The sequence below is a fragment of the Mixophyes fleayi genome, chromosome 3 (assembly GCF_038048845.1).
Source record: "Mixophyes fleayi isolate aMixFle1 chromosome 3, aMixFle1.hap1, whole genome shotgun sequence".
NCBI classification, from domain to species: domain Eukaryota; kingdom Metazoa; phylum Chordata; class Amphibia; order Anura; family Limnodynastidae; genus Mixophyes; species Mixophyes fleayi.
In genome coordinates, this window is record NC_134404.1 from 9549352 (window position 1) to 9575007 (window position 25656).

The window sequence follows — 25656 nt, forward strand, 5'->3', positions numbered from 1 at the left end:
GTCACATAACATTTATATTACGTCCTAAATCACTGCTATTATCAGTGAGGAGTCTCCCGCTTCATATATGGTCAGCGCTGTCTGTGTTCCTGCTCAGCAGCGAAGTACCGGTCAGGGAGCACATATTTTTGTCAAAAACAAAGAGGGATTTATGAGGCAAAGGCTAATAGGATACATAGGTAGTGCTTCATGATTTCTGGACAGGAAAGCTTTAATACCCCCCAGGGCGTCTCCCCCCACAGGCTAATTGTACAGCTCGGCTGATGTTGCTGGATGGGGAACATCATGGTTACATCATGCGCGGCAGAATGGTCAGGAAATGGGTGTGTCCAAGGGTGTGGCATACTCATGACAGCCTGACTTACAGGGTGTCTGCAGGGTCCTAGATACAGAATGTATCGGTCTCTGTTCCAGAGTGCTGCAGGAAGTTACTGATCATTATGTTTGACTCTGTGTGGTTATGGTTTCTGCTGAACCACTGTCAGTCTAGTCTCTTGGCGACACTTCCTGTACATATATGTTTTCTGTGAAGGTATAACTGTATTGTGCTTTCATGCATGAGGCTTGTTGTGCAATTATTCAAGAAAGAAGTCTCTTCAGAAAATGTTGTAGTTTATTTCATAAACCTTTGTACGTACAATATGGAGCATGTAGCTCAATGGAAGCAATGCTAGCAGAATACAGCAACAACAAACTGAAATAGTCTGCACACACTAAGTATATAACGGGCCTGATTCATTAAGGGACGTAAATGGCAAATTGGGGGTAGAATCCGCACAATTACCCAGCGCATGCCCAGAACCAGACAGTACACCACAGAACGCAGCAACGTCCAACTCAAGCGTAAAGGACACTTACTGCAGCGGGGAAGGGGCATTAGGCTGTAGTCAGCGTGCAGTAAGGGGCACACGTAGCAGGGAAGGGGCATTAGGCTGTAGTCAGCATACAGTAAGGGGCGCACGTAGCAGGGAAGGGGCATTAGGTTGTAGTCAGTGTGCAGTAAGGGGCACACGTAGCAGGGAAGGGGCATTAGGTTGTAGTCAGTGTACAGTGAGGGGCACACGTAGCAGGGAAGGGGCATTAGGCTGTAGTCAGCATACAGTAAGGGGCGCACGTAGCAGGGAAGGGGCATTAGGTTGTAGTCAGTGTGCAGTAAGGGGCGCACGTAGCAGGGAAGGGGCATTAGGCTGTAGTCAGCGTACAGTAAGGGGCGCATGCAGCAGGGAAGGGGCATTAGGCTGTAGTCAGTGTACAGTAAGGGGCGCACGTAGCAGGGAAGGGGCATTAGGCTGTAGTCAGTGTACAGTAAGGGGCGCACGTAGCAGGGAAGGGGCATTAGGCTGTAGTCAGTGTACAGTAAGGGGCGCACGTAGCAGGGAAGGGGCATTAGGCTGTAGTCAGTGTACAGTAAGGGGCGCACGTAGCAGGGAAGGGGCATTAGGCTGTAGTCAGTGTACAGTAAGGGGCGCACGTAGCAGGGAAGGGGCATTAGGCTGTAGTCAGTGTACAGTAAGAGACACACGTAGCAGGGAAGGGGCATTAGGCTGTAGTCAGTGTACAGTAAGGGGCGCACGTAGCAGGGAAGGGGCATTAGGCTGTAGTCAGTGTACAGTAAGGGGCGCACGTAGCAGGGAAGGGGCATTAGGCTGTAGTCAGTGTACAGTAAGAGACACACGTAGCAGGGAAGGGGCATTAGGCTGTAGTCAGCGTACAGTAAGGGGCGCACGTAGCAGGGAAGGGGCATTAGGCTGTAGTCAGTGTACAGTAAGAGACACACGTAGCAGGGAAGGGGCATTAGGCTGTAGTCAGTGTACAGTAAGGGGCGCATGCAGCAGGGAAGGGGCATTAGGCTGTAGTCAGTGTACAGTAAGGGGCGCACGTAGCAGGGAAGGGGCATTAGGCTGTAGTCAGTGTACAGTGAGGGGCGCACGTAGCAGGGAAGGGGCATTAGGCTGTAGTCAGTGTACAGTAAGAGACACACGTAGCAGGGAAGGGGCATTAGGCTGTAGTCAGTGTACAGTAAGGGGCGCATGCAGCAGGGAAGGGGCATTAGGCTGTAGTCAGTGTACAGTAAGGGGCGCACGTAGCAGGGAAGGGGCATTAGGCTGTAGTCAGTGTACAGTGAGGGGCGCACGTAGCAGGGAAGGGGCATTAGGCTGTAGTCAGTGTACAGTAAGAGACACACGTAGCAGGGAAGGGGCATTAGGCTGTAGTCAGTGTACAGTAAGGGGCGCACGTAGCAGGGAAGGGGCATTAGGCTGTAGTCAGTGTACAGTAAGGGGCGCACGTAGCAGGGAAGGGGCATTAGGCTGTAGTCAGTGTACAGTAAGGGGCACACGTAGCAGGGAAGGGGCATTAGGCTGTAGTCAGTGTACAGTAAGAGACACACGTAGCAGGGAAGGGGCATTAGGCTGTAGTCAGTGTACAGTAAGGGGCGCACGTAGCAGGGAAGGGGCATTAGGCTGTAGTCAGTGTACAGTAAGAGACACACGTAGCAGGGAAGGGGCATTAGGCTGTAGTCAGTGTACAGTAAGGGGCGCACGTAGCAGGGAAGGGGCATTAGGCTGTAGTCAGTGTACAGTAAGGGGCGCACGCAGCAGGGAAGGGGCATTAGGCTGTAGTCAGTGTACAGTAAGGGGCGCACGTAGCAGGGAAGGGGCATTAGGCTGTAGTCAGTGTACAGTAAGGGGCGCACGCAGCAGCATACGACGCAGGCTCTGGACATCTCTCAGGTATCTCTTGCTCCAGGTCTACTCTAAGCGCCAACCACTAGTGATGACGGCTGTGTATGTATGGTAGGACATGTGTTTGCAATCAGGAGCAACTGTAACAATGTATTTTATGTACAGTAGTCATTAATTACAGCCTTAAAAAGTATTTTATGGAGAAAAAAAATAAATTAAACACACCCTTTGAAAAAAAATAATTTATTTTATCATTGACGCCTGTATCCATCACCACACGTATCTCCACATCCGCTCCTTGTTGGATTCAGACGTCTGTATACCCGGTGTATGTGCAGTTTTCTAATAACGTACATTACTTTCAGTATGTGTCCCTTAATAGATCAGGCCAAGTGTGTCAGAGTTGTTTACTGTCAACTGTGATCAGACTACTTGACCTATATTTGAACCTCATGACCTTACTCACACTTCTTGATAGCAACATACAGATCAGAATAACGGAAACTAGAACCGTACAAAGTGTTCTTATGATAATAGGAGCATGTGGGCGGATTGGGTTCGCTCTCATCAGGAGCATTTGCAGAAATAAATTGTGACTTTGCAGTTCTGATAATTTGCCGGCGTTATATTGATTGACATGCGCCCCCATAGCCCTGGAGAGGCAGTAGGGGTATGTATCTTTATGAGGAGTACTATGTATCTGCTTCTGATTGGCTGATTGCATATTGACCAGCTGATGGTACTTCATTTATTATTTATGTGATAGTCACATCTACTACTACCACTGTATACACCTGACGTAGAAATACTGCCGTGTTTGAGTTAGACGTATCTTTAGACACATTCGACTCAAAATCCGTCAGACCACAATTTTTGCAACATAATTTTTATGTGTGCAATCAGTGCGCAAAACGCGTCAAGCTGTAAATCAGGCCCAAAGTGTACGGCAGCCGGTGTGCGCGCACAAGGCGTAAATAAGCGTAAAACCAGCTTCATGCCAGACGCCTCGTCACCTTACTCCCCCAAGTTATGAAGGAGACAGTACTGAGCTGTGAGCCCTTGTAGGTAGAACACGTCTTATGTATGGACATGTATCTCACACAGAAGCTCTCTCTCCCACCATACACATATATGTGGCCAGGCTCTGATTGCCGTCTAGAAGGCGGATGTGACCAGTCTGTCACACGCTTTGTGTCCCTAGGCAGGAAACACATAAACACCACTCTACCAGCTCCCCGCAGGGTCATGCTGCAGCCAGAAGGAGGTGCCGTTCATCTGTAGATGGGGGTTATGTAATGCAGAAAGTGCTGGCGCAGACATGGGATGTGTGTGGGAGGCTGTGTATCTATAACTACATGTGAAATATGATGCACAGCTCACTGGAGGTCTCCTAAATACTCTACACATTAACCCTAACACTGCAGCCACCCCCCTCCAGCTGTCACCTCTCTTCTTTACACATTGCTGGTGCACTGGATTAATAAATGTGTGTGTGCAATATTGTATATTTACAGCGTGTATGTGTGCACTTACATATACCTGCATTATGTGTACTGTGTATGTGTACAGTTGCATAGTGTGTGGATTTATATTTACTAACCATATTCATGTTTACAATCTCCCAAGTCACATTTAACAGTATGTTACATAATACTTAGTGCTACTGAACAGTGACATGATGTGGGGAGGGGAATGGAGGCAGCAGGAAGCCACAGACTGAGAGTTATACAGTGGAAGGAGCAGGGTCCTCAGCAGCACAGAGTATATCAGGAGATGTGTAATGTGTTAGTGAGGACAGGGCTGCATGTGATCTGCACATCCTAGGTCAGTTTGAAGATTTGTTATGAGGCACTGGGGTAGATTCCAGCAGTCAGGGTACCTCTCGGTACCAATTGCAAAGTTATGGATAGTTAGGTGGTCCCATGGGGCAGGGGACATGTTGGGACCAATGACAAAGTTATGGGGAGATAGAAGATCCTTAGAGTAGATTTCAGGGGTTTTGGCTGTAAACTTAAGACAAGGACCCTCAGGCAATGATCATTTAGGGAGATTACTAATTGGCTATTGTTACGGCTAGCGGTAATTGACAAACTTCTGGAGCTGGTGAACAGAGGTCTTCACCTATAGCAACCGCTTTTACTATATAGCTTGTTGCGCTCACAGGTACTTGGATGCCCCCGGGTCTTAACTCTTTGCATATTAGAAGTTATATGCAATGCCACAGCTGGTAGGTAGGAGGCGGTAGCTAAGAATAGGAGCGTATGGTCAGGGGTCCGTAGCAAGCAGGAAAGTCAGGAACAGGCCACAATTTCGGAGCTGCAAGCAAGGATGTCCAGTACCAAAGCTAGAGGTCTGGGCAATCAGAGTTCAAGCAAGGTCCAGAAACAAACCAAAGGTCACAACAGGTATCAGAATCAAACGGACAGAGTATCCACAGCACTTGGAACAGGTTAGGTAGTAGGTCACACAAACGCTATAACCTGCGTGCCCTTCTGCTTCATGGGAGGTTTCTGTCCTGCCTGAGCTCGCCTTAGGACCCTGCGTTACGTTTGACAGGTGTACCACCCCAGTCCAAGCTCCCCATCTGCCACTGTCCCTGCTTTAAATACTGAAATTTATTTATAGCAGCCCTTGTAAATTATCCCCAGAGATTGCCTAATTAACTATTTTCCCCTTGCACACGCATCCGGCTGTCAGAAGTTGTCGTGATGCGGGGCCGATCATCCCAGCCGTCAGAAAGCTGGAGCGGAAGTGACGTCCTGGACAAAGCCAGGACGCCGGATCAGAGACAGCCGGCGAGCCGTGACAGTGCACCCTCCCCCCTTTTGAGGAGGGGTTAAGAAACTCAGACATCTAGGTTTCCTGGGAATCTGTTTGAAGAACTCCTTGCGCAATATTTGCACACAGATGTTTCTGAGGAATCTAAGAACGTTCTTCCAGGGCCGTAACCCTTCCAGTGTACTAAAAAGTGAACTTGTCCTTGGACTCTTTTGGAGTCAAGAATATTTTCAGTAATGAATTCCTGGTGTCCATTGACTCTGAAAGGGTGAGGTCTGTGAGCTCGATGAAGCCTGATATTACGAGACAAGGCAATTGGTTTGAGAAGTGAACAATGAAAGCTATTCGAAATTCTGAGAGAATGAGGGAGATCCAATCTGAAAGCCACAGGGTTGACTTGCTTGATATTGACAAATGTTCCAATAAACTTGGGACCAAGTTTCTTGCAAGATTGTCAAAAATATAAAAATTTTGTGTAGAGAGCCAGACTGTCACCTACTTTAAACACTGTATACGGTACAGATCAGCAATGTACTTAGATCTAAAAGAGGCTTTCACCATATCCGAGGGAGGAGATTGGCAGTATTGTAAACATCAGATGGACTTAAGGGCATCAGAGAGGTCAAGGAGTTGGCCCGAGGATGGAAGTTGAGGTTACAGAAGAAGGGAAACACACGTGTAGATGAATGGCAGGCATTATTGTAGGCAAACTATGACCATGGGAGCAGGGTAGCCTAATTATCGTGGAATTTCGAGACATAAAGGTGGATGATTTGTTCTACGGATTGATTAACCCTCTCAGTTTGCCCGTTTGACTGTGGGTGTTAAGCAGAGGACAGACTGATCTTGATCCTGATTAGGGTACAAAAAGATTTCCAGAAGGTAGCGACAAACTGAGAGCTACGGTCTGATACATCGTTGACAGGAAATCCATAAAGCCAGAAGTGTGAACAAAGATTTTCTTACACACGGCAATCCAGCTAGTGGAATGAAGTTGGTCATTTCACTGAACCAGTCAACAGTTACCAGATAGTATTGCAGCCGGAGGACCGGAAAAGATCTAGAATAAAGTCCATGGATAAGTGCATCCAAGGCCTACATGGAATGGACAGAGCCATAAGTGGTCCTGCTGGACAATTATAGGATGATTTGTTCTTGGTGCAGACCTCACAGGACAGTACAAACTCCCTAGTATCAACAAAGGAGGCCACCACACCACATAGGACAGATTCTCGATAGTCTTTGCAACTCCAGGATGTCCAGATGGTCTGCAGTCATGAGACTCAATGAGAACCCTCCTTCTAAGGTGGTCGGGAACAAACAACCTGTCAACAGGAGTCTCGGAAGATGCCAGATGCTGAAGCTTGTGTAGAGTCATGCCCAGATCTTGGGTTAGGCCTGATACAATAGAGGAAGCCAGAATAATTGAAAAGGGGTCGTCAGCAGAGGAGTGAGTGGATACAAAACTGCGGGACAAAGCGTCACACTTGATGTTTTTGGAATCCGGTCGGTGTGTGATAATGAACTTGAAGCGGATGTAAAGAGAGGGCCCTTCGAGCTTGCCTGAAGTGGAGTTTAGGGTTTTAGCCGACTGGATGTACTGGAGGTTTTTAGTATTTTGGAAAACTGAGATCAGCTGAGTTGCTCTCTCCAGCCAGTGGCGCCATTTTTCAATTGCCCCCTTGATGGCCAACAACTCACGGTTTCCTACATCATTGTTTCCTTCTGCGGGATTGGTTTTCCAGGGAAAGGTATTCACAGGTGTGCAGTCTCTGGTCCATAGGATCTCTTTGGTAAAGGATAGCACCTGCCCCTACATCTGAAGCATCCACCTCAATTACAAATGGAAGTTTTGAATTCAGGTGTCTGAAGACCGGAGCGAAGATGATATCGTCTTTTAAAGCCAAGAAAGGATGCTAAGACTGAGTGAGACCAATTGGGCGTGTCGGACCCTTCACAGCTAAAGGCTGTGATGAGTGCCAACAGAACAGAAAATGAATGGATGAACCTGTTGTAGTAATTTGCAAAGCCCAAGAATCTCTGGATGACTTAAGTTTGTAGGGAGCACCCGATCCTGGATTGCTTGGACCTTCCTGGAATCCATAGAGAACCTCTTAGGGGAGATGACATAGCCCAGGAATGTAACTTGTGTGACCTTAAACTCGCATTTCTCAAGCAAAAAGCTGATGTTGATAGAGTTTGAGGAGCACTACTCGAATATGTTGATTTTGTTGTGCCAGAGACTGAAAATATATTAAGATATCGTCAAGGTAGACCACTACGAACTTCCCCAGGAACTACTGCAATACATAATTTATAAGGTCCTAGAAAACTGCTGGGGCGTTGCAGAGACTGAATGGCATGACCAAATATTCGTACTGACCTGAGCGAGTATTAAAGGCGGTTTTCCACTCTTCCTCGTCTGTAATCCAGATGAGGTTGTAGGCTCCCCGTAAATCGATCTTAGTGAAGATTGCGGCCTGCTTAAGATGATCAATGAGTAATGAAATAAGGGGAAGCAGATATGTATTTCTGATTTATCTTGTTCAGGCCACGGAAGATTATGCAGGGCCTCGGATTCCCATCTTTCTTGGATACAAGAAAGAAACCGGTTCCTACTGGTGACTTAAAGGGTCTGATAAACCCTTTTTGCAGGCACATACTTCTCCATGGCTTTTGTCTCGGGGATGACAAACGAACACAGCCTTTGGGTAACTTAGACCCAGGAATGATTACAATTGCACAGTCATAGTCCCGATGAGGAGGAAGGGAATCCGCCTTGTTCTTGGAGAATACATCTTCAAAATTCCTGTAAGAATATGGAAGCTGTTCCAGAGAAGGCTGTAGGACCCAGAGGAGGTCGCACTCTAACGTATGATCTCACCCTAACTCCATTCAATATGGGGATTATGGCTCTGGAGCCAGGGGTGCCCCAGAGTCAAGGGAACAGAAGGGCATGAAATCAAGTAGAAAGAGAGGATTTCAGAATGGAGAATAGACACCAGTATTCTTCCCTTAATCAAGGGGTTACCATCCAAATTGCAGACGGTTAAGGAATGCCTAGTGTCTAGGCAAACTTCACATTGATGAAGTTACCGGCTCCACCAGTGTCCAAGAAGGCGGGAACGAGATGGAATTGAATCCATAGGCAACCCGAGCAGGAATCGAGACAGAACTGGGAGAGACTTTTTGAAGACCTAGGCACACCTCTTCCTCAACGGTGGGTCTTAAACGAAAATAGCTTGCAGTTCTCCTTAAAGTTGCGGAACAGGGCTCTGTCCCCAGAAAAACGGTCTGGTAAATTTAGCCTAGGGTCAACTGCAGGTGCCAGGGTGAGGACTTTGAAGGTTCTTCCTGAGCAAATAACCAGAGCAAGAACTCTTAATCCACTTGCAAAATGGACTGCATCTGGCCAGCTAGGACCCGAGCTGGACTTGGACTTTTTTGGCTGGGGTCCATGAGACAAAATTCTCCAATAGTATGGCAGCTATTGACATAAACTTCTAGACCTGGTGAACAGAGGTCTATCTATAGCAGCCGCCTTTCCCGTAGAGCTTGTTGCACTTGGATGCCCCTAGGTCTTAACTCTTAGTGTAGTAGTAATAGCACAGCTGGTAGGTAGGAGGCGATAGCTAAGAACAGGAGCAGTCTGGGGTTAGGGGTCCATAGCAAGCAGGAGAATCAGGGACAGGCCAAAGGGTCAGGCTGGCATTGAGCAAGGATACCCAGTAACAAAGCCAGAGGTCAGGGCAATCAGAGTTCCTGCAGGGTCTAGAAACATGCCAGGGCCTACAACAGGAATCAATGCCAAATGGACAGAGTATCTACAGCACTTTGAGCAGGTAAATTAGTGGGTCACACAAGCACTATAACTGGTAAGGAGACTACGCTCTCCCTGCCTTGAATATGGATATTGATGAATCAACTGCTAGTGCAGCAGCCCCTGTAAATTATCCCCAGATGCTGCCTACTTAACTCGGTTCTCCCAGCGCATGCACCTAGCGGTCAGAAATTGCCGGGATGCAGCGCTGATCATGAGAGAGTCCCGACCGTTGCCCTGCCTACGGCCAGGATGAGCTGGGTGGAAGTGACTGCTAGCAGCAGAGACAGCAGGCAGGCCGTCGTGGCCATGGCGGCTGGTGACAGCTATGTTGTAGAATGTGTAAGGATGACAACAATGGGAAGGATTGTTACATACATAGTAGATCAGAGCAGAGGTTGCACAGACCTGGCAGATTGGACATAGTAAAATACCAGGTTTAAGGCTTCATTTACAGATAGGACCAACTTCAGCTGAAGGAAAAAATCTGCACCTGGAGAAAACTTCCTGTGATGCAGGGGGGCAAATTCAATTTTCCTTTTACTCCTAGGAGTCTCTTAATGCTACATGTTCTGTCTCGGAGGGAGAATTGTTGGGGTTGCTCTTTATTCGGTGACAGAAGCCGGAATGCAGGTTATTTTCAGCTGCTGACTGCACAGTTCTAGTAGAAGGAGAATAGTGGAGTATATTTAGGTGGCTGGAGTGTAAATGACCGTGCTTCCTGCTCAGGGAACCACAACGCTGGAAGGCTCCCTGGAGTACAGCACTCCACCACGGATGTGGGTGTGTTGGGGCACATTATACACACGGACAGCACTGCTTGTTGGTAAGGCCTGTACAGTGATTGACGTGTGTCCGTTGGCGACACATATCTTGTAATAGGTTCAGTTCCATGATACAAGATGTCATCACCTCTCTGCAAACTAATGTGCTCTGTTTGTCCATTAAGAAGCTTATTGCCAGGAAGTCTGATGTGCATGGGGAAATAACCTTCCCCCAGCAATGAAAGCCTTACTTTATAAAGCTTAAAGATACAGTTCACTAAAAATTATATATTTTTGTGGAATTGGGAATAATAGAATAAAATGAGAATTGTTACTTGCTTGTTCCTCTCTGCTGCACGGACAGGCTTTGTTCAAGGTTGTCAAGGCTCATGAGGGAGGGGCTTTGACAACTCCAGAGTGATACTAGTGTGTACGTGGTTCTTACGAAGAGAAGAGGGGATCTCCTCAAGATCTATTTAGGGATCGGTGGGCTCACCGGATCCCAGGCAATCTTTTTTTTTCTTGTTAGTTTGGGGGGGAGGGGATTGCTTTTAAGCAATTTCATGAAAGACTTTCGTTGTGGGGGAGAATGTGTCCCTGTGCATTTCACGCTTCCTGGCAATAAGCTAATTAAAGAACCCCTCACACCTCTTATATGTGATATGCTATATGTGTGTGTGAAACTTATTAGCATGCTATTTGTATAAAGTAAGTTGTATTTAGATTTACCTTTATAGCTTTCCATACATAAGGGTGAAGAAGAGACAGCTTGTGACTCCTTATTTACAGGGCACCTTTCTCCAGGTACACAACCAATGGAGACACGCGTTTCACCCACTAAGCTGTATATAATGGACATAACAAGCAGCGAGTAATGGAGGGTTTCTATTGTTAATATTTCTGCCATTGATTAGTGTCAGTCACAGTCACACGGAGCCACTGGCCAGCGTCGGACTTAGCGCGTCTCTTTTGATGACCATGGACCAGGTCAGGTTTGATATCCACTTTAGAAACCGTCCTCTGCATTGGTGTGATGTGGTCACATCAGGTGACGCATGAGAAGAGGCAGGGAGATCCCCAGTAGAGAGTGGTGGGGGAACGAAGACCTCACCATTCGGGTCTACAGCCTGGATTTCATACTAGAAAGAAGCAGCCAGTCTAGTGGGACCTGTATTGTAGTTATTACACTGTGACATGTGATGTATTTATTGGTGTACTACGTGCTGTATGTTTGTCCTGTGCAGTTTAGTCTTCTATCACCTATCACCATTTCTGTAACAGTTTTCGTGCATCCCTCTATTGTCTCTAATTGACTACAAATACTCACCCTTCATGGTGTATTCTCCAGGTTACTAATCTTTCTGTCACTAGCAAAAAGAGTATTAATACTCCCTGATCCCTACTGCACCAGTAAAACACTAGATAATAGACATAAAAGTGACATTAACCTCTGAGCTCACGTTAGAACACTCTGGTGCTGTAACCAAGCAAATACTGGGTTTCATTACATTCATAATGTGACTTACAGTGAGATCGATTGGTTGTATACAACATATGTAGTCAGATGCAGCTCACACACACACTATATATAGGGTAATAGGCACTTCTGTATAATTGTGCCATCTTGTGTACAGAGAGGGCATTACAAGCAGACAGTATCGTGTTAATGACACCATGCATGGAACCTGTCTCCAGTGTATTATTTTATCTGGTGCAAAGATTTCAGCCTCCAGTGTATGTCGCTTCGTGTTGCTCTGTGTGGGCACTGCTTTATGTCATTGCTTCAGGTCCCTCATCGCAGCATTTTACTCCATGAAATATGCAGTGAGGACAGGTGACTTCTGCAGCACAGATAAGGTCATATCTCTTCCAGTGTTAGTAAATCCTGTATGGGTCCTGCTGCGGTACAGATAATGTTACAGATTGTACACTGTTCTATAACCTCCGTCGTGTTTGAGCGGTCTGGGAATTGTAGTTCAGCAGTCCCATTGGTTGTGGGACCCAGCTCAGTCGCACTGTTGTATTTTCCTATGACTCTCAGTGCCTCATTGCCAGCTTAACTCATGTTTTGTTTCTCATTTGTTTTGTAGTTACATCTAGACTATCCCAGCCATCCTCCCCCCAATCAAGCTGTCCTTCACCCCCCATCCCTGTGGGTAAAGTCATCTCTCCATCTCAGAAGCTCAGCAAGAAGGCACTGAAACAGGTAACAGAGAGGAGGGGGTGGGGGGCTGTCACATCAGGTACCCCCTGTATCACACTGTGAGTCTACCTGTTCTAGAGGGGGTGGGGGGCTGTCACATCAGGTACCCCCTGTATCACACTGTGAGTCTACCTGTTCTAGAGGGGTGGGGGGCTGTCACATCAGGTACCCCCTGTATCACACTGTGAGTCTACCTGTTCTAGAGGGGGTGGGGCTGTCACATCAGGTACCCCCTGTATCACACTGTGAGTCTACCTGTTCTAGAGGGGGTGGGGGGGCTGTCACATCAGGTACCCCCTGTATCACACTGTGAGTCTACCTGTTCTAGAGGGGGTGGGGGGCTGTCACATCAGGTACCCCTTGTATCACACTGTGAGTCTACCTGTTCTAGAGGGGGTGGGGGCTGTCACATCAGGTACCCCCTGTATCACACTGTGAGTCTACCTGTTCTAGAGGGGGTGGGGGGCTGTAACATCAGGTACCCCCTGTATCACCCTGTGTGTCTACCTGTTCTAGAGGGGGTGGGAGGCTGTCACATCAGGTACCCCCTGTGAGTCTACCTGTTCTAGAGGGGTGGGGGGCTGTCACATCAGGTACCCCTTGTATCACCCTGTGAGTCTACCTGTTCTAGAGGGGGTGGGGTCTGTCACATCAGGTACCCCCTGTATCACACTGCGAGTCTACCTGTTCTAGAGGTGTTCTAGAGGGGGTGGGGGGCTGTCACATCAGGTACCCCCTGTATCACACTGTGAGTCTACCTGTTCTAGAGGGGGTGGGGTCTGTCACATCAGGTACCCCCTGTATCACACTGCGAGTCTACCTGTTCTAGAGGTGTTTTAGAGGGGGTGGGGGGCTGTCACATCAGGTACCCCCTGTATCACACTGTGAGTCTACCTGTTCTAGAGGGGGTGGGGGGCTGTCACATCAGGTACCCCCTGTATCACACTGTGAGTCTACCTGTTCTAGAGGGGGTGGGGGGCTGTCACATCAGGTACCCCCTGTATCACACTGTGAGTCTACCTGTTCTAGAGGGGGTGGGGGGCTGTCACATCAGGTACCCCCTGTATCACACTGAGTCTACCTGTTCTAGAGGGGTGGGGGCTGTCACATCAGGTACCCCCTGTATCACCCTGTGAGTCTACCTGTTCTAGAGGGGGTGGGGGGCTGTCACATCAGGTACCCCCTGTATCACCCTGTGTGTCTACCTGTTCTAGAGGGGATGGGGGCTGTCACATCAGGTACCCCCTGTATCACCCTGTGAGTCTACCTGTTCTGGAGGGGGTGGGGGGCTGTCACATCAGGTACCCCTTGTATCACACTGTGAGTCTACCTGTTCTAGAGGGGGTGGGAGGCTGTCACATCAGGTACCCCCTGTATCACCCTGTGTGTCTACCTGTTCTAGAGGGGGTGGGGGCTGTCACATCAGGTACCCCTTGTATCACCCTGTGAGTCTACCTGTTCTAGAGGGGGTGGGGACTGTCACATCAGGTACCCCCTGTATCACACTGTGAGTACCTGTTCTAGAGGGGTGGGGGGCTGTCACATCAGGTACCCCCTGTATCACACTGTGAGTCTACCTGTTCTAGAGGGGGTGGGGGCTGTCACATCAGGTACCCCCTGTATCACCCTGTGAGTCTACCTGTTCTAGAGGGGGTGGGGGCTGTCACATCAGGTACCCCCTGTATCACACTGAGTCTACCTGTTCTAGAGGGGGTGGGGGCTGTCACATCAGGTACCCCCTGTATCACACTGAGTCTACCTGTTCTAGAGGGGGTGGGGGCTGTCACATCAGGTACCCCCTGTATCACCCTGTGAGTCTACCTGTTCTAGAGGGGGTGGGGGCTGTCACATCAGGTACCCCTTGTATCACCCTGTGAGTCTACCTGTTCTAGAGGGGGTGGGGGGCTGTCACATCAGGTACCCCTTGTATCACACTGTGAGTCTACCTGTTCTAGAGGGGTGGGGGGCTGTCACATCAGGTACCCCCTGTATCACACTGTGAGTCTACCTGTTCTAGAGGGGGTGGGGGGCTGTGACATCAGGTACCCCCTGTATCACCCTGTGAGTACCTGTTCTAGAGGGGGTGGGGCTGTCACATCAGGTACCCCCTGTATCACACTGCTAGTCTACCTGTTCTAGAGGGGGTGGGGGCTGTCACATCAGGTACCCCTTGTATCACACTGCTAGTCTACCTGTTCTAGAGGGGGTGGGGGCTGTCACATCAGGTACCCCCTGTATCACCCTGTGAGTCTACCTGTTCTAGAGGGGTGGGGGGCTGTCACATCAGGTACCCCCTGTATCACCCTGTGAGTCTACCTGTTCTAGAGGGGGTGGGGGCTGTCACATCAGGTACCCCCTGTATCACACTGTGAGTCTACCTGTTCTAGAGGGGTGGGGGGCTGTCACATCAGGTACCTCCTTGTATCACCCTGTGAGTCTACCTGTTCTAGAGGGGGTGGGGGCTGTCACATCAGGTACCCCTTGTATCACCCTGTGAGTCTACCTGTTCTAGAGGGGGTGGGGGGCTGTCACATCAGGTACCCCCTGTATCACACTGAGACTACCTGTTCTAGAGGGGTGGGGGCTGTCACATCAGGTACCCCCTGTATCACACTGTGAGTCTACCTGTTCTAGAGGGGGTGGGGGCTGTCACATCAGGTACCCCCTGTATCACCCTGTGAGTCTACCTGTTCTAGAGGGGGTGGGGGCTGTCACATCAGGTACCCCTTGTATCACCCTGTGAGTCTACCTGTTCTAGAGGGGGTGGGGGGCTGTCACATCAGGTACCCCTTGTATCACACTGTGAGTCTACCTGTTCTAGAGGGGTGGGGGGCTGTCACATCAGGTACCCCCTGTATCACACTGTGAGTCTACCTGTTCTAGAGGGAGTGGGGGGCTGTGACATCAGGTACCCCCTGTATCACCCTGTGAGTACCTGTTCTAGAGGGGGTGGGGGCTGTCACATCAGGTACCCCCTGTATCACACTGCTAGTCTACCTGTTCTAGAGGGGGTGGGGGCTGTCACATCAGGTACCCCCTGTATCACACTGCTAGTCTACCTGTTCTAGAGGGGGTGGGGGCTGTCACATCAGGTACCCCTTGTATCACACTGCTAGTCTACCTGTTCTAGAGGGGGTGGGGGCTGTCACATCAGGTACCCCCTGTATCACCCTGTGAGTCTACCTGTTCTAGAGGGGGTGGGGGCTGTCACATCAGGTACCCCCTGTATCACCCTGTGAGTCTACCTGTTCTAGAGGGGTGGGGGGCTGTCACATCAGGTACCCCCTGTATCACCCTGTGAGACTACCTGTTCTAGAGGGGTGGGGGCTGTCACATCAGGTACCCCCTGTATCACACTGTGAGTCTACCTGTTCTAGAGGGGGTGGGGGGCTGTCACATCAGGTACCCCCTTGTATCACCCTGTGAGTCTACCTGTTCTAGAGGGGTGGGGGCTGTCACATCAGGTACCCCCTGTATCACACTGTGAGTCTACCTGTTCTAGAGGGGGTGGGGGGCTGTCACATCAGGTACCCCCTGTATCACACTGTGAGTCTACCTGTTCTAGAGGGGATGGGGGCTGTCACATCAGGTACCCCCTGTATCACACTGAGACTACCTGTTCTAGAGGGGGTGGGGGCTGTCACATCAGGTACCCCCTGTATCACCCTGTGTGTCTACCTGTTCTAGAGGGGTGGGGGGCTGTCACATCAGGTACCCCCTGTATCACACTGTGAGTCTACCTGTTCTAGAGGGGGTGGGGGCTGTCACATCAGGTACCCCTTGTATCACCCTGTGAGTCTTCCTGTTCTAGAGGGGGTGGGGGGCTGTCACATCAGGTACCCCCTGTATCACACTGAGACTACCTGTTCTAGAGGGGGTGGGGGGCTGTCACATCAGGTACCCCCTGTATCACACTGCCAGTCTACCTGTTGTTACTGGTCTATCAGTGTACTGTGCTGCACGTATTACATCATTAGTGTCCGCAGCGCCGTACAGGAACAAACAGTAGCACAGTACAAGGTATAACATTACGGTATAGTAAACAAGCAGTACAATATCTCAGGTAGCTCTAAAGGGAAGGGAGGACAAACCGAAGGCACAAGGAAAGTGAACTGGGGACAGGGTCAAACGGAGCGAGAGAGGGAGAGGTGGCCGACAGGTGGGTTGTTAGGGTCTGAAAGGCCTTTAAGGGGGAGGTCCTGATAGCACAAGGGAGATTGTTCCAATGGAGGGGCAGCGAGGGAGAAGTCTTGAATACGTGAGTGAGAAGAGATGATCAGAGGGGAGGAGAGGCGGCGGTCGTTGTCCAATCACAGTGGGCGGGAAGGAGTGTGACTAGAGATGAGGTTGCAGATGTGGGGAGATGTGGAGCTGGCGAGGACCTTGTATATAAGTGTGTGTAGCTTGAAAAGGATTCTGTAGGGGAGGGGGAGCCAGTGAAGGGCATGGTAGAGGGGGAGACAGATGTGAGAATTGAATGCAAGTCTTGCAGCAGCATTGAGTATAGAACAAAGAGGAGCGATATGACAGTGGGAGAAGGTTACAGTAGTCCAAGCGGGAGATGAGCAGGAAGTGGATGAGAGATTTGGTGGCGTCCTGGGAGAGGAAAGGCTGAATGTTGCATAACTGGAAGCAGCAGGATTTGGCAAGAGAATGTGTGGGCAACGGAGAGAGAGGACTGGAGGATGACACCGAATAGGGGAACAGATGAGATAGTGGAGTTATCAGCAGTGATAGAGAGGTCAGAGGGGGAGGGGGTTCTAGATGGAGGGAAGACAATAGCTTTGGTTACTTATCATTCACACTGGGTCTATACACACTATTTCTATGTAATGTATATACACTTATTGCAGCAGTTCTATTCTAAGTAGTCATAGCTGTAACACCGGACAATCAGTCTCTTCTACTTAATGTCAATGATGGTTAGTACTGTGTAATATGTAGGTCTATGTCCATATTAATGTAAGGGAAATGTATGAGACGTGAGCTCTGTCTCCCCCTCATGGACAGACAGTAGAATGCATGGGTCAGAAGCCTGTTGTAGAGTGGGGAACACTGCATAGTTATTGTGTCACATCTATTACAGAATGAATGGTATACATTGTACGTCAGTGACCACATATCCAGCACCAGCCCAGGTTTGCTGCCCCTCGCCTCCCTTTTCTCCGCTGCCCCTGCTCTGACTCAGTGCCCCCTTCATCTTTCCCCCTCCTGTTCTGTCCTCACCCCCTCTCCCGTTAGTCCCCCTCTCCCGTTAGTCCCCTTTGCTTCCTTCTGTTCCTACCTATCCCCTCCCCTGAAATCTATTCCCTCTTTCTCTTCCTCCTGTCTTTCCCTCTTCAATCCATTTCCCACCAAATCAGTCCCTTCACCACTGCTCTCCCATCTGCTGTTCCCCTTCCCCAGCCCTCCAATAGGTCCCCTCCTAGTTCTGTTTCTTGTCCAGTTCCAACCCTCTCCCCACTCTCACAATCATGCCCACCCTAGCAGTCCAGCAACCTCATCCACCTCTCTCCTCTTCCTCTATTCCATCATCTCTGGAATGTCAGGTCAGTCTGTAACATATTGACCTCTATCCATGACCTTGGTGCCATCACTGACTATCCTCTGAGGACAATACCTCTCCTGTTGCTCTCTCTCTTTCTGTCCTTCTCCTACACACCAAGACCTGGGGGCCTGTAAGGTGACGGCATTGGAATATTTCTTCCCCCTGCTGTTCTTTCCATGTTATCCCCCCTGAATCCTCCCCATCTTTTCCCTTCTTTGAGGTACACTTTATCCGCCTCTTCCACCCAGCCCACCCTCGTGTTATCTACTTTTCCATCTCTCAATTCCTTGATCACTACACCACCTGGCTGCCTCACCTTCTCTCCTCTGACCTAATATTCCTATAGACAATCCCTCAGACCATGGTGCTTCCATACTTCTCACCCTCTCCTTCTCCCTGGTCCTTTCCCTCCCACCACATTGGTCACTCCCTTGATTTGGTCTTTTATCACCTCTGTACTGTCTCTGACTTCAACCGTTCACCTTCCCTCTATCGGACCACCATCTCCTCTCATTTAGCATCTCCCCATCCCTTAATGTTCTCACACCAGGCGCCTGGACACCGTTGATCGTACCCTGGTCTCACTCCCCTCCCCCATCCCCTCACTTTCTTGCTGTGATCAGGCTGTCTCTATAATCACTCCCATACCACTGCACTGGACTCCGTTGCACAGCTGTCACTATCAATTTTTGTCGGTTCCGGCCTCAACCGTGGCACCAAACTTACCCGCTGTCTTCAAAAATGCTCCTGTATCGTAGAGCAGCTCTGGAGGAAGACACACACTCATGCTGTCTTCATACTCACCTCTTACAGTTCTACCCAATTGCTCTTTAACCAGTCCTACTTCAAGGTTCTCATTTCCTCCCAATCCTCCAACCCCTATCGCCATCATCTCCCTATGACTCTGATCCTCGCTCTCTGTTCTCGACTTTGAACCCACTTCACCTCCAAAATTGAGTCAATACACCGTGACATCTACTCCAATCACTCCCTGGTACCTAACACAGTACTTCACCCGTCACCTGACTGATATTAACCTCACATTTTATTCATACAGTGATCCCGAAGTGACAGCAGAGTGGTCACCCAACAAGAGCCTACGTTTAGAAGACTGTATTTTATGGTTGCATCTCTTATTGGAGACCCCAAATTAAACCCTGTTTTAAGCTGATCTAACGATTTTAAAATATTATTATTGTATAAATGAGCGAAGCTCATAATACCAGGTTTTCCTCCTATCCCGCCTGAACTTTCTATCATTCCATGCTGGAGAACAAGGCTTAGTACCAGAGCCACCCAGTCCCAAGTCTCAGGCGCCCGCAGATGGATAGGAGGACTGTGTTACACCTTATAGGAGAATTTGTAGTGGATACAAGTGTGGTTTCGAATTGTCCAACCAAATGAATGTAAATTTTATAGGGTAGCTTATTCCAATAGTACAAAGTGATCCAGCATACATCACTGCAGGCTCTGCACTGCTCATTACTATAAGTAATAATCAGATATAGATGTCAGGAGCGCAGGGAACGTCGTACGGACACAGTGATCATAACCGGCAGGAATCACGGTCAGTGCAGCGACAGCCGTGGTTATAAGTATGGCTGGTGTGTACTCAGCGAGAGAGAACATACAGTCCATTAGCTTCAGTATAATCCTATGTATAATGTGCACAATATCAGTGTATCCTGTCTGTCTTCGCTGTGCAGGCCCTGAAACAGCAGCAACAGAAGAAGCAGCGCAGAGCCGGGATGGCGGTTACCTCCAGCCAGCACCTCCTGCTGAAAACCGTGAAGACCACCAGCGGTATCACCCCCGCTAAACCCACCACAGCTCACAGTACGTAGACCACCAGCGGTATCACCCCCGCTAAACCCACCACAGCTCACAGTACGTAGACCACCAGCGGTATCACCCCCGCTAAACCCACCACAGCTCACAGTACGTAGACCACCAGCGGTATCACCCCCGCTAAACCCACCACAGCTCACAGTACGTAGACCACCAGCGGTATCACCCCCGCTAAACCCACCACAGCTCACAGTACGTAGACCACCAGCGGTATCACCCCCGCTAAACCCACCACAGCTCACAGTACGTAGACCACCAGCGGTATCACCCCCGCTAAACCCACCACAGCTCACAGTACGTAGACCACCAGCTGTATCACCCCCGCTAAACCCACCACAGCTCACAGTACGTAGACCACCAGCTTTATCACCCTGCTAAACCCACCACAGCTCACAGTACGTAGACCACCAGCGGTATCACCCCGCTAAACCCACCACAGCTCACAGTACGTAGACCACCAGCGGTATCACCCTGCTAAACCCATCACCGCTCACAGTACGTAGACCACCAGCGGTATCACCCTGCTAAACCCACCACAGCTCACAGTACGTAGACCACCAGCGGTATCACCCCCGCTAAACCCACCACAGCTCACAGTACGTAGACCACCAGCGGTATCACCCCCGCTAAACCCACCACAGCTCACAGTACGTAGACCACCAGCGGTATCACCCCCGCTAAACCCACCACAGCTCACAGTACGTAGACCACCAGCGGTATCACCCCCGCTAAACCCACCACAGCTCACAGTACGTAGACCATCATCGGTATCACCCTGCTAAACCCACCACAGCTCACAGTACGTAGACCACCAGTGGTATCACCCTGCTAAACCCACCACAGCTCACAGTACGTAGACCACCAGCGGTATCACCCTGCTAAACCCACCACAGCTCACAGTACGTAGACCACCAGCGGTATCACCCCCGCTAAACCCAGCACAGCTCACAGTACGTAGACCACCAGCGGTATCACCCCCGCTAAACCCACCACAGCTCACAGTACGTAGACCACCAGCGGTATCACCCCCGCTAAACCCACCACAGCTCACAGTACGTAGACCACCAGCGGTATCACCCTGCTAAACCCATCACCGCTCACAGTACATAGACCACCAGCGGTATCACCCCCGCTAAACCCACCACAGCTCACAGTACGTAGACCACCAGCGGTATCACCCCGCTAAACCCACCACAGCTCACAGTACGTAGACCACCAGCGGTATCACCCCCGCTAAACCCACCACAGCTCACAGTACGTAGACCACCAGCGGTATCACCCTGCTAAACCCACCACAGCTCACAGTACGTAGATCACCAGCGGTATCACCCTGCTAAACCCACCACAGCTCACAGTACGTAGACCACCAGCGGTATCACCCCCGCTAAACCCATCACCGCTCACAGTACATAGACCACCAGCGGTATCACCCCCGCTAAACCCACCACAGCTCACAGTACGTAGACCACCAGCGGTATCACCCCCGCTAAACCCACCACAGCTCACAGTACGTAGACCACCAGCGGTATCACCCCCGCTAAACCCACCACAGCTCACAGTACGTAGACCACCAGCGGTATCACCCCCGCTAAACCCACCACATCTCACAGTACGTAGATCATCAGCGGTATCACCCCCGCTAAACCCACCACAGCTCACAGTACGTAGACCACCAGCGGTATCACCCCCGCTAAACCCATCACCGCTCACAGTACGTAGACCACCAGCGGTATCACCCCGCTAAACCCACCACAGCTCACAGTACGTAGACCACCAGCGGTATCACCCCCGCTAAACCCACCACAGCTCACAGTACGTAGACCACCAGCGGTATCACCCTGCTAAACCCACCACAGCTCACAGTACGTAGACCACCAGCGGTATCACCCCCGCTAAACCCACCACAGCTCACAGTACGTAGACCACCAGCGGTATCACCCCCGCTAAACCCACCACAGCTCACAGTACATAGACCACCAGTGGTATCACCCCCGCTAAACCCACCACAGCTCACAGTACGTAGACCACCAGCGGTATCACCCCCGCTAAACCCATCACCGCTCACAGTACATAGACCACCAGCGGTATCACCCCCGCTAAACCCACCACAGCTCACAGTACGTAGACCACCAGCGGTATCACCCCCGCTAAACCCACCACAGCTCACAGTACGTAGACCACCAGCGGTATCACCCCCGCTAAACCCACCACAGCTCACAGTACGTAGACCACCAGCGGTATCACCCCCGCTAAACCCACCACATCTCACAGTACGTAGATCATCAGCGGTATCACCCCCGCTAAACCCACCACAGCTCACAGTACGTAGACCACCAGCGGTATCACCCCCGCTAAACCCATCACCGCTCACAGTACGTAGACCACCAGCGGTATCACCCCGCTAAACCCACCACAGCTCACAGTACGTAGACCACCAGCGGTATCACCCCCGCTAAACCCACCACAGCTCACAGTACGTAGACCACCAGCGGTATCACCCTGCTAAACCCACCACAGCTCACAGTACGTAGACCACCAGCGGTATCACCCCCGCTAAACCCACCACAGCTCACAGTACGTAGACCACCAGCGGTATCACCCCCGCTAAACCCACCACAGCTCACAGTACATAGACCACCAGTGGTATCACCCCCGCTAAACCCAGCACAGCTCACAGTACGTAGACCACCAGCGGTATCACCCCCGCTAAACCCACCACAGCTCACAGTACGTAGACCACCAGCGGTATCACCCCCGCTAAACCCACCACAGCTGACAGTACGTAGACCACCAGCGGTATCACCCCGCTAAACCCACCACAGCTCACAGTACGTAGACCACCAGCGGTATCACCCCCGCTAAACCCACCACAGCTCACAGTACGTAGACCACCAGCGGTATCACCCTGCTAAACCTACCACAGCTCACAGTACGTAGACCACCAGCGGTATCACCCTGCTAAACCTACCACAGCTCACAGTACGTAGACCACCAGCGGTATCACCCTGCTAAACCCACCACAGCTCACAGTACGTAGACCACCAGCTTTATCACCCTGCTAAACCTACCACAGCTCACAGTACGTAGATCACCAGCGGTATCAACCCCGCTAAACCCATCACCGCTCACAGTACGTAGATCACCAGCTTTATCACCCCCGCTAAACCCAGCACAGCTCACAGTACGTAGATCACCAGCGGTATCACCCCCGCTAAACCCACCACAGCTCACAGTACGTAGACCACCAGCGGTATCACCCCCGCTAAACCCACCACAGCTCACAGTACGTAGACCACCAGCGGTATCACCCTGCTAAACCCACCACAGCTCACAGTACGTAGACCACCAGCTTTATCACCCCCGCTAAACCCACCACCGCTCACAGTACGTAGACCACCAGCGGTATCACCCCCGCTAAACCCACCACAGCTCACAGTACGTAGACCACCAGCGGTATCACCCCCGCTAAACCCACCACAGCTCACAGTACGTAGACCACCAGCTTTATCACCCTGCTAAACCCACCACAGCTCACAGTACGTAGATCACCAGCGGTATCAACCCCGCTAAACCCATCACCGCTCACAGTACGTAGACCACCAGCGGTATCAACCCCGCTAAACCCATCACCGCTCACAGTACGTAGACCACCAGTGGTATCAGCCCCGCTAAACCCACCACAGCTCACAGTACGTAGACCAACAGCGGTATCACCCTGCTAAACCCACCACAGCTCACAGTACGTAGACCACCAGCGGTATCACCCTGCTAAACCCACCACAGCTCACAGTACGTAGACCACCAGCTTTATCACCCTGCTAAACCCACCACAGCTCACAGTACGTAGATCACCAGCGGTATCACCCCCGCTAAACCCACCACAGCTCACAGTACGTAGACCACCAGCGGTATCACCCCCGCTAAACCCACCACAGCTCACAGTACGTAGATCACCAGCGGTATCACCCCCGCTAAACCCACCACAGCTCACAGTACGTAGACCACCAGCGGTATCACCCTGCTAAACCCATCACCGCTCACAGTACGTAGACCACCAGCGGTATCACCCTGCTAAACCCATCACCGCTCACAGTACGTAGACCACCAGCGGTATCACCCTGCTAAACCCACCACAGCTCACAGTACGTAGACCACCAGCGGTATCACCCTGCTAAACCCACCACAGCTCACAGTACGTAGACCACCAGCGGTATCACCCCCGCTAAACACACCACAGCTCACAGTACGTAGACCACCAGCGGTATCACCCCGCTAAACCCACCACAGCTCACAGTACATAGACCACCAGCGGTATCACCCCCGCTAAACCCACCACAGCTCACAGTACGTAGACCACCAGCGGTATCACCCTGCTAAACCCATCACCGCTCACAGTACATAGACCACCAGCGGTATCACCCCCGCTAAACCCACCACAGCTCACAGTACGTAGACCACCAGCGGTATCACCCCGCTAAACCCACCACAGCTCACAGTACGTAGACCACCAGCGGTATCACCCCGCTAAACCCACCACAGCTCACAGTACGTAGACCACCAGCGGTATCACCCCCGCTAAACACACCACAGCTCACAGTACGTAGACCACCAGCGGTATCACCCCCGCTAAACCCACCACAGCTCACAGTACGTAGACCATCAGCGGTATCACCCTGCTAAACCCACCACAGCTCACAGTACGTAGACCATCAGCGGTATCACCCTGCTAAACCCATCACCGCTCACAGTACGTAGACCACCAGCGGTATCACCCTGCTAAACCCATCACCGCTCACAGTACGTAGACCACCAGCTTTATCACCCTGCTAAACCCACCACAGCTCACAGTACGTAGACCACCAGCTTTATCACCCTGCTAAACCCACCACAGCTCACAGTACGTAGACCATCATCGGTATCACCCTGCTAAACCCATCACCGCTCACAGTACGTAGACCATCAGCAGTATCACCCTGCTAAACCCATCACCGCTCACAGTACGTAGACCACCAGCTTTATCACCCTGCTAAACCCACCACAGCTCACAGTACGTAGACCATCATCGGTATCACCCTGCTAAACCCATCACCGCTCACAGTACGTAGACCACCAGCGGTATCACCCCCGCTAAACCCAGCACAGCTCACAGTACGTAGACCACCAGCGGTATCACCCTGCTAAACCCACCACAGCTCACAGTACGTAGACCACCAGTGGTATCACCCTGCTAAACCCACCACAGCTCACAGTACGTAGACCATCAGCGGTATCACCCTGCTAAACCCATCACCGCTCACAGTACGTAGACCACCAGCGGTATCACCCCCGCTAAACCCAGCACAGCTCACAGTACATAGACCACCAGCGGTATCACCCTGCTAAACCCACCACAGCTCACAGTACGTAGACCACCAGTGGTATCACCCTGCTAAACCCACCACAGCTCACAGTACGTAGACCACCAGCTTTATCACCCCCGCTAAACCCACCACAGCTCACAGTACGTAGACCACCAGCGGTATCACCCTGCTAAACCCATCACCGCTCACAGTACGTAGACCACCAGCGGTATCACCCTGCTAAACCCATCACCGCTCACAGTACGTAGACCACCAGCGGTATCACCCTGCTAAACCCATCACCGCTCACAGTACGTAGACCACCAGCTTTATCACCCTGCTAAACCCATCACCGCTCACAGTACGTAGACCACCAGCTTTATCACCCTGCTAAACCCACCACAGCTCACAGTACGTAGACCATCATCGGTATCACCCTGCTAAACCCATCACCGCTCACAGTACGTAGACCATCAGCAGTATCACCCTGCTAAACCCATCACCGCTCACAGTACGTAGACCACCAGCGGTATCACCCCCGCTAAACCCAGCACAGCTCACAGTACGTAGACCACCAGCGGTATCACCCTGCTAAACCCACCACAGCTCACAGTACGTAGACCACCAGTGGTATCACCCTGCTAAACCCACCACAGCTCACAGTACGTAGAC

At 50.9% G+C, this 25656-nt stretch overlaps 1 protein-coding gene across 6 annotated transcripts in view; it reads left to right on the top strand.

The window, feature by feature from the left end:
* ASXL2 (ASXL transcriptional regulator 2) overlaps positions 1 to 25656 on the top strand; it is an 82719-nt gene that overhangs the window by 40696 nt on the left and 16367 nt on the right. For all 6 annotated transcript variants that reach the window (XR_012689504.1, XR_012689505.1, XM_075201080.1 and 3 more), the window contains 2 exons: positions 12137 to 12252; positions 19504 to 19633. Coding sequence is in view for 4 of the 6 variants with exons in the window: in XM_075201080.1 (XP_075057181.1) it covers positions 12137 to 12252; positions 19504 to 19633 (246 nt within the window). In the remaining 2 variants the exon portion in view is untranslated. The remainder of the gene's footprint in view (positions 1 to 12136; positions 12253 to 19503; positions 19634 to 25656) is intronic.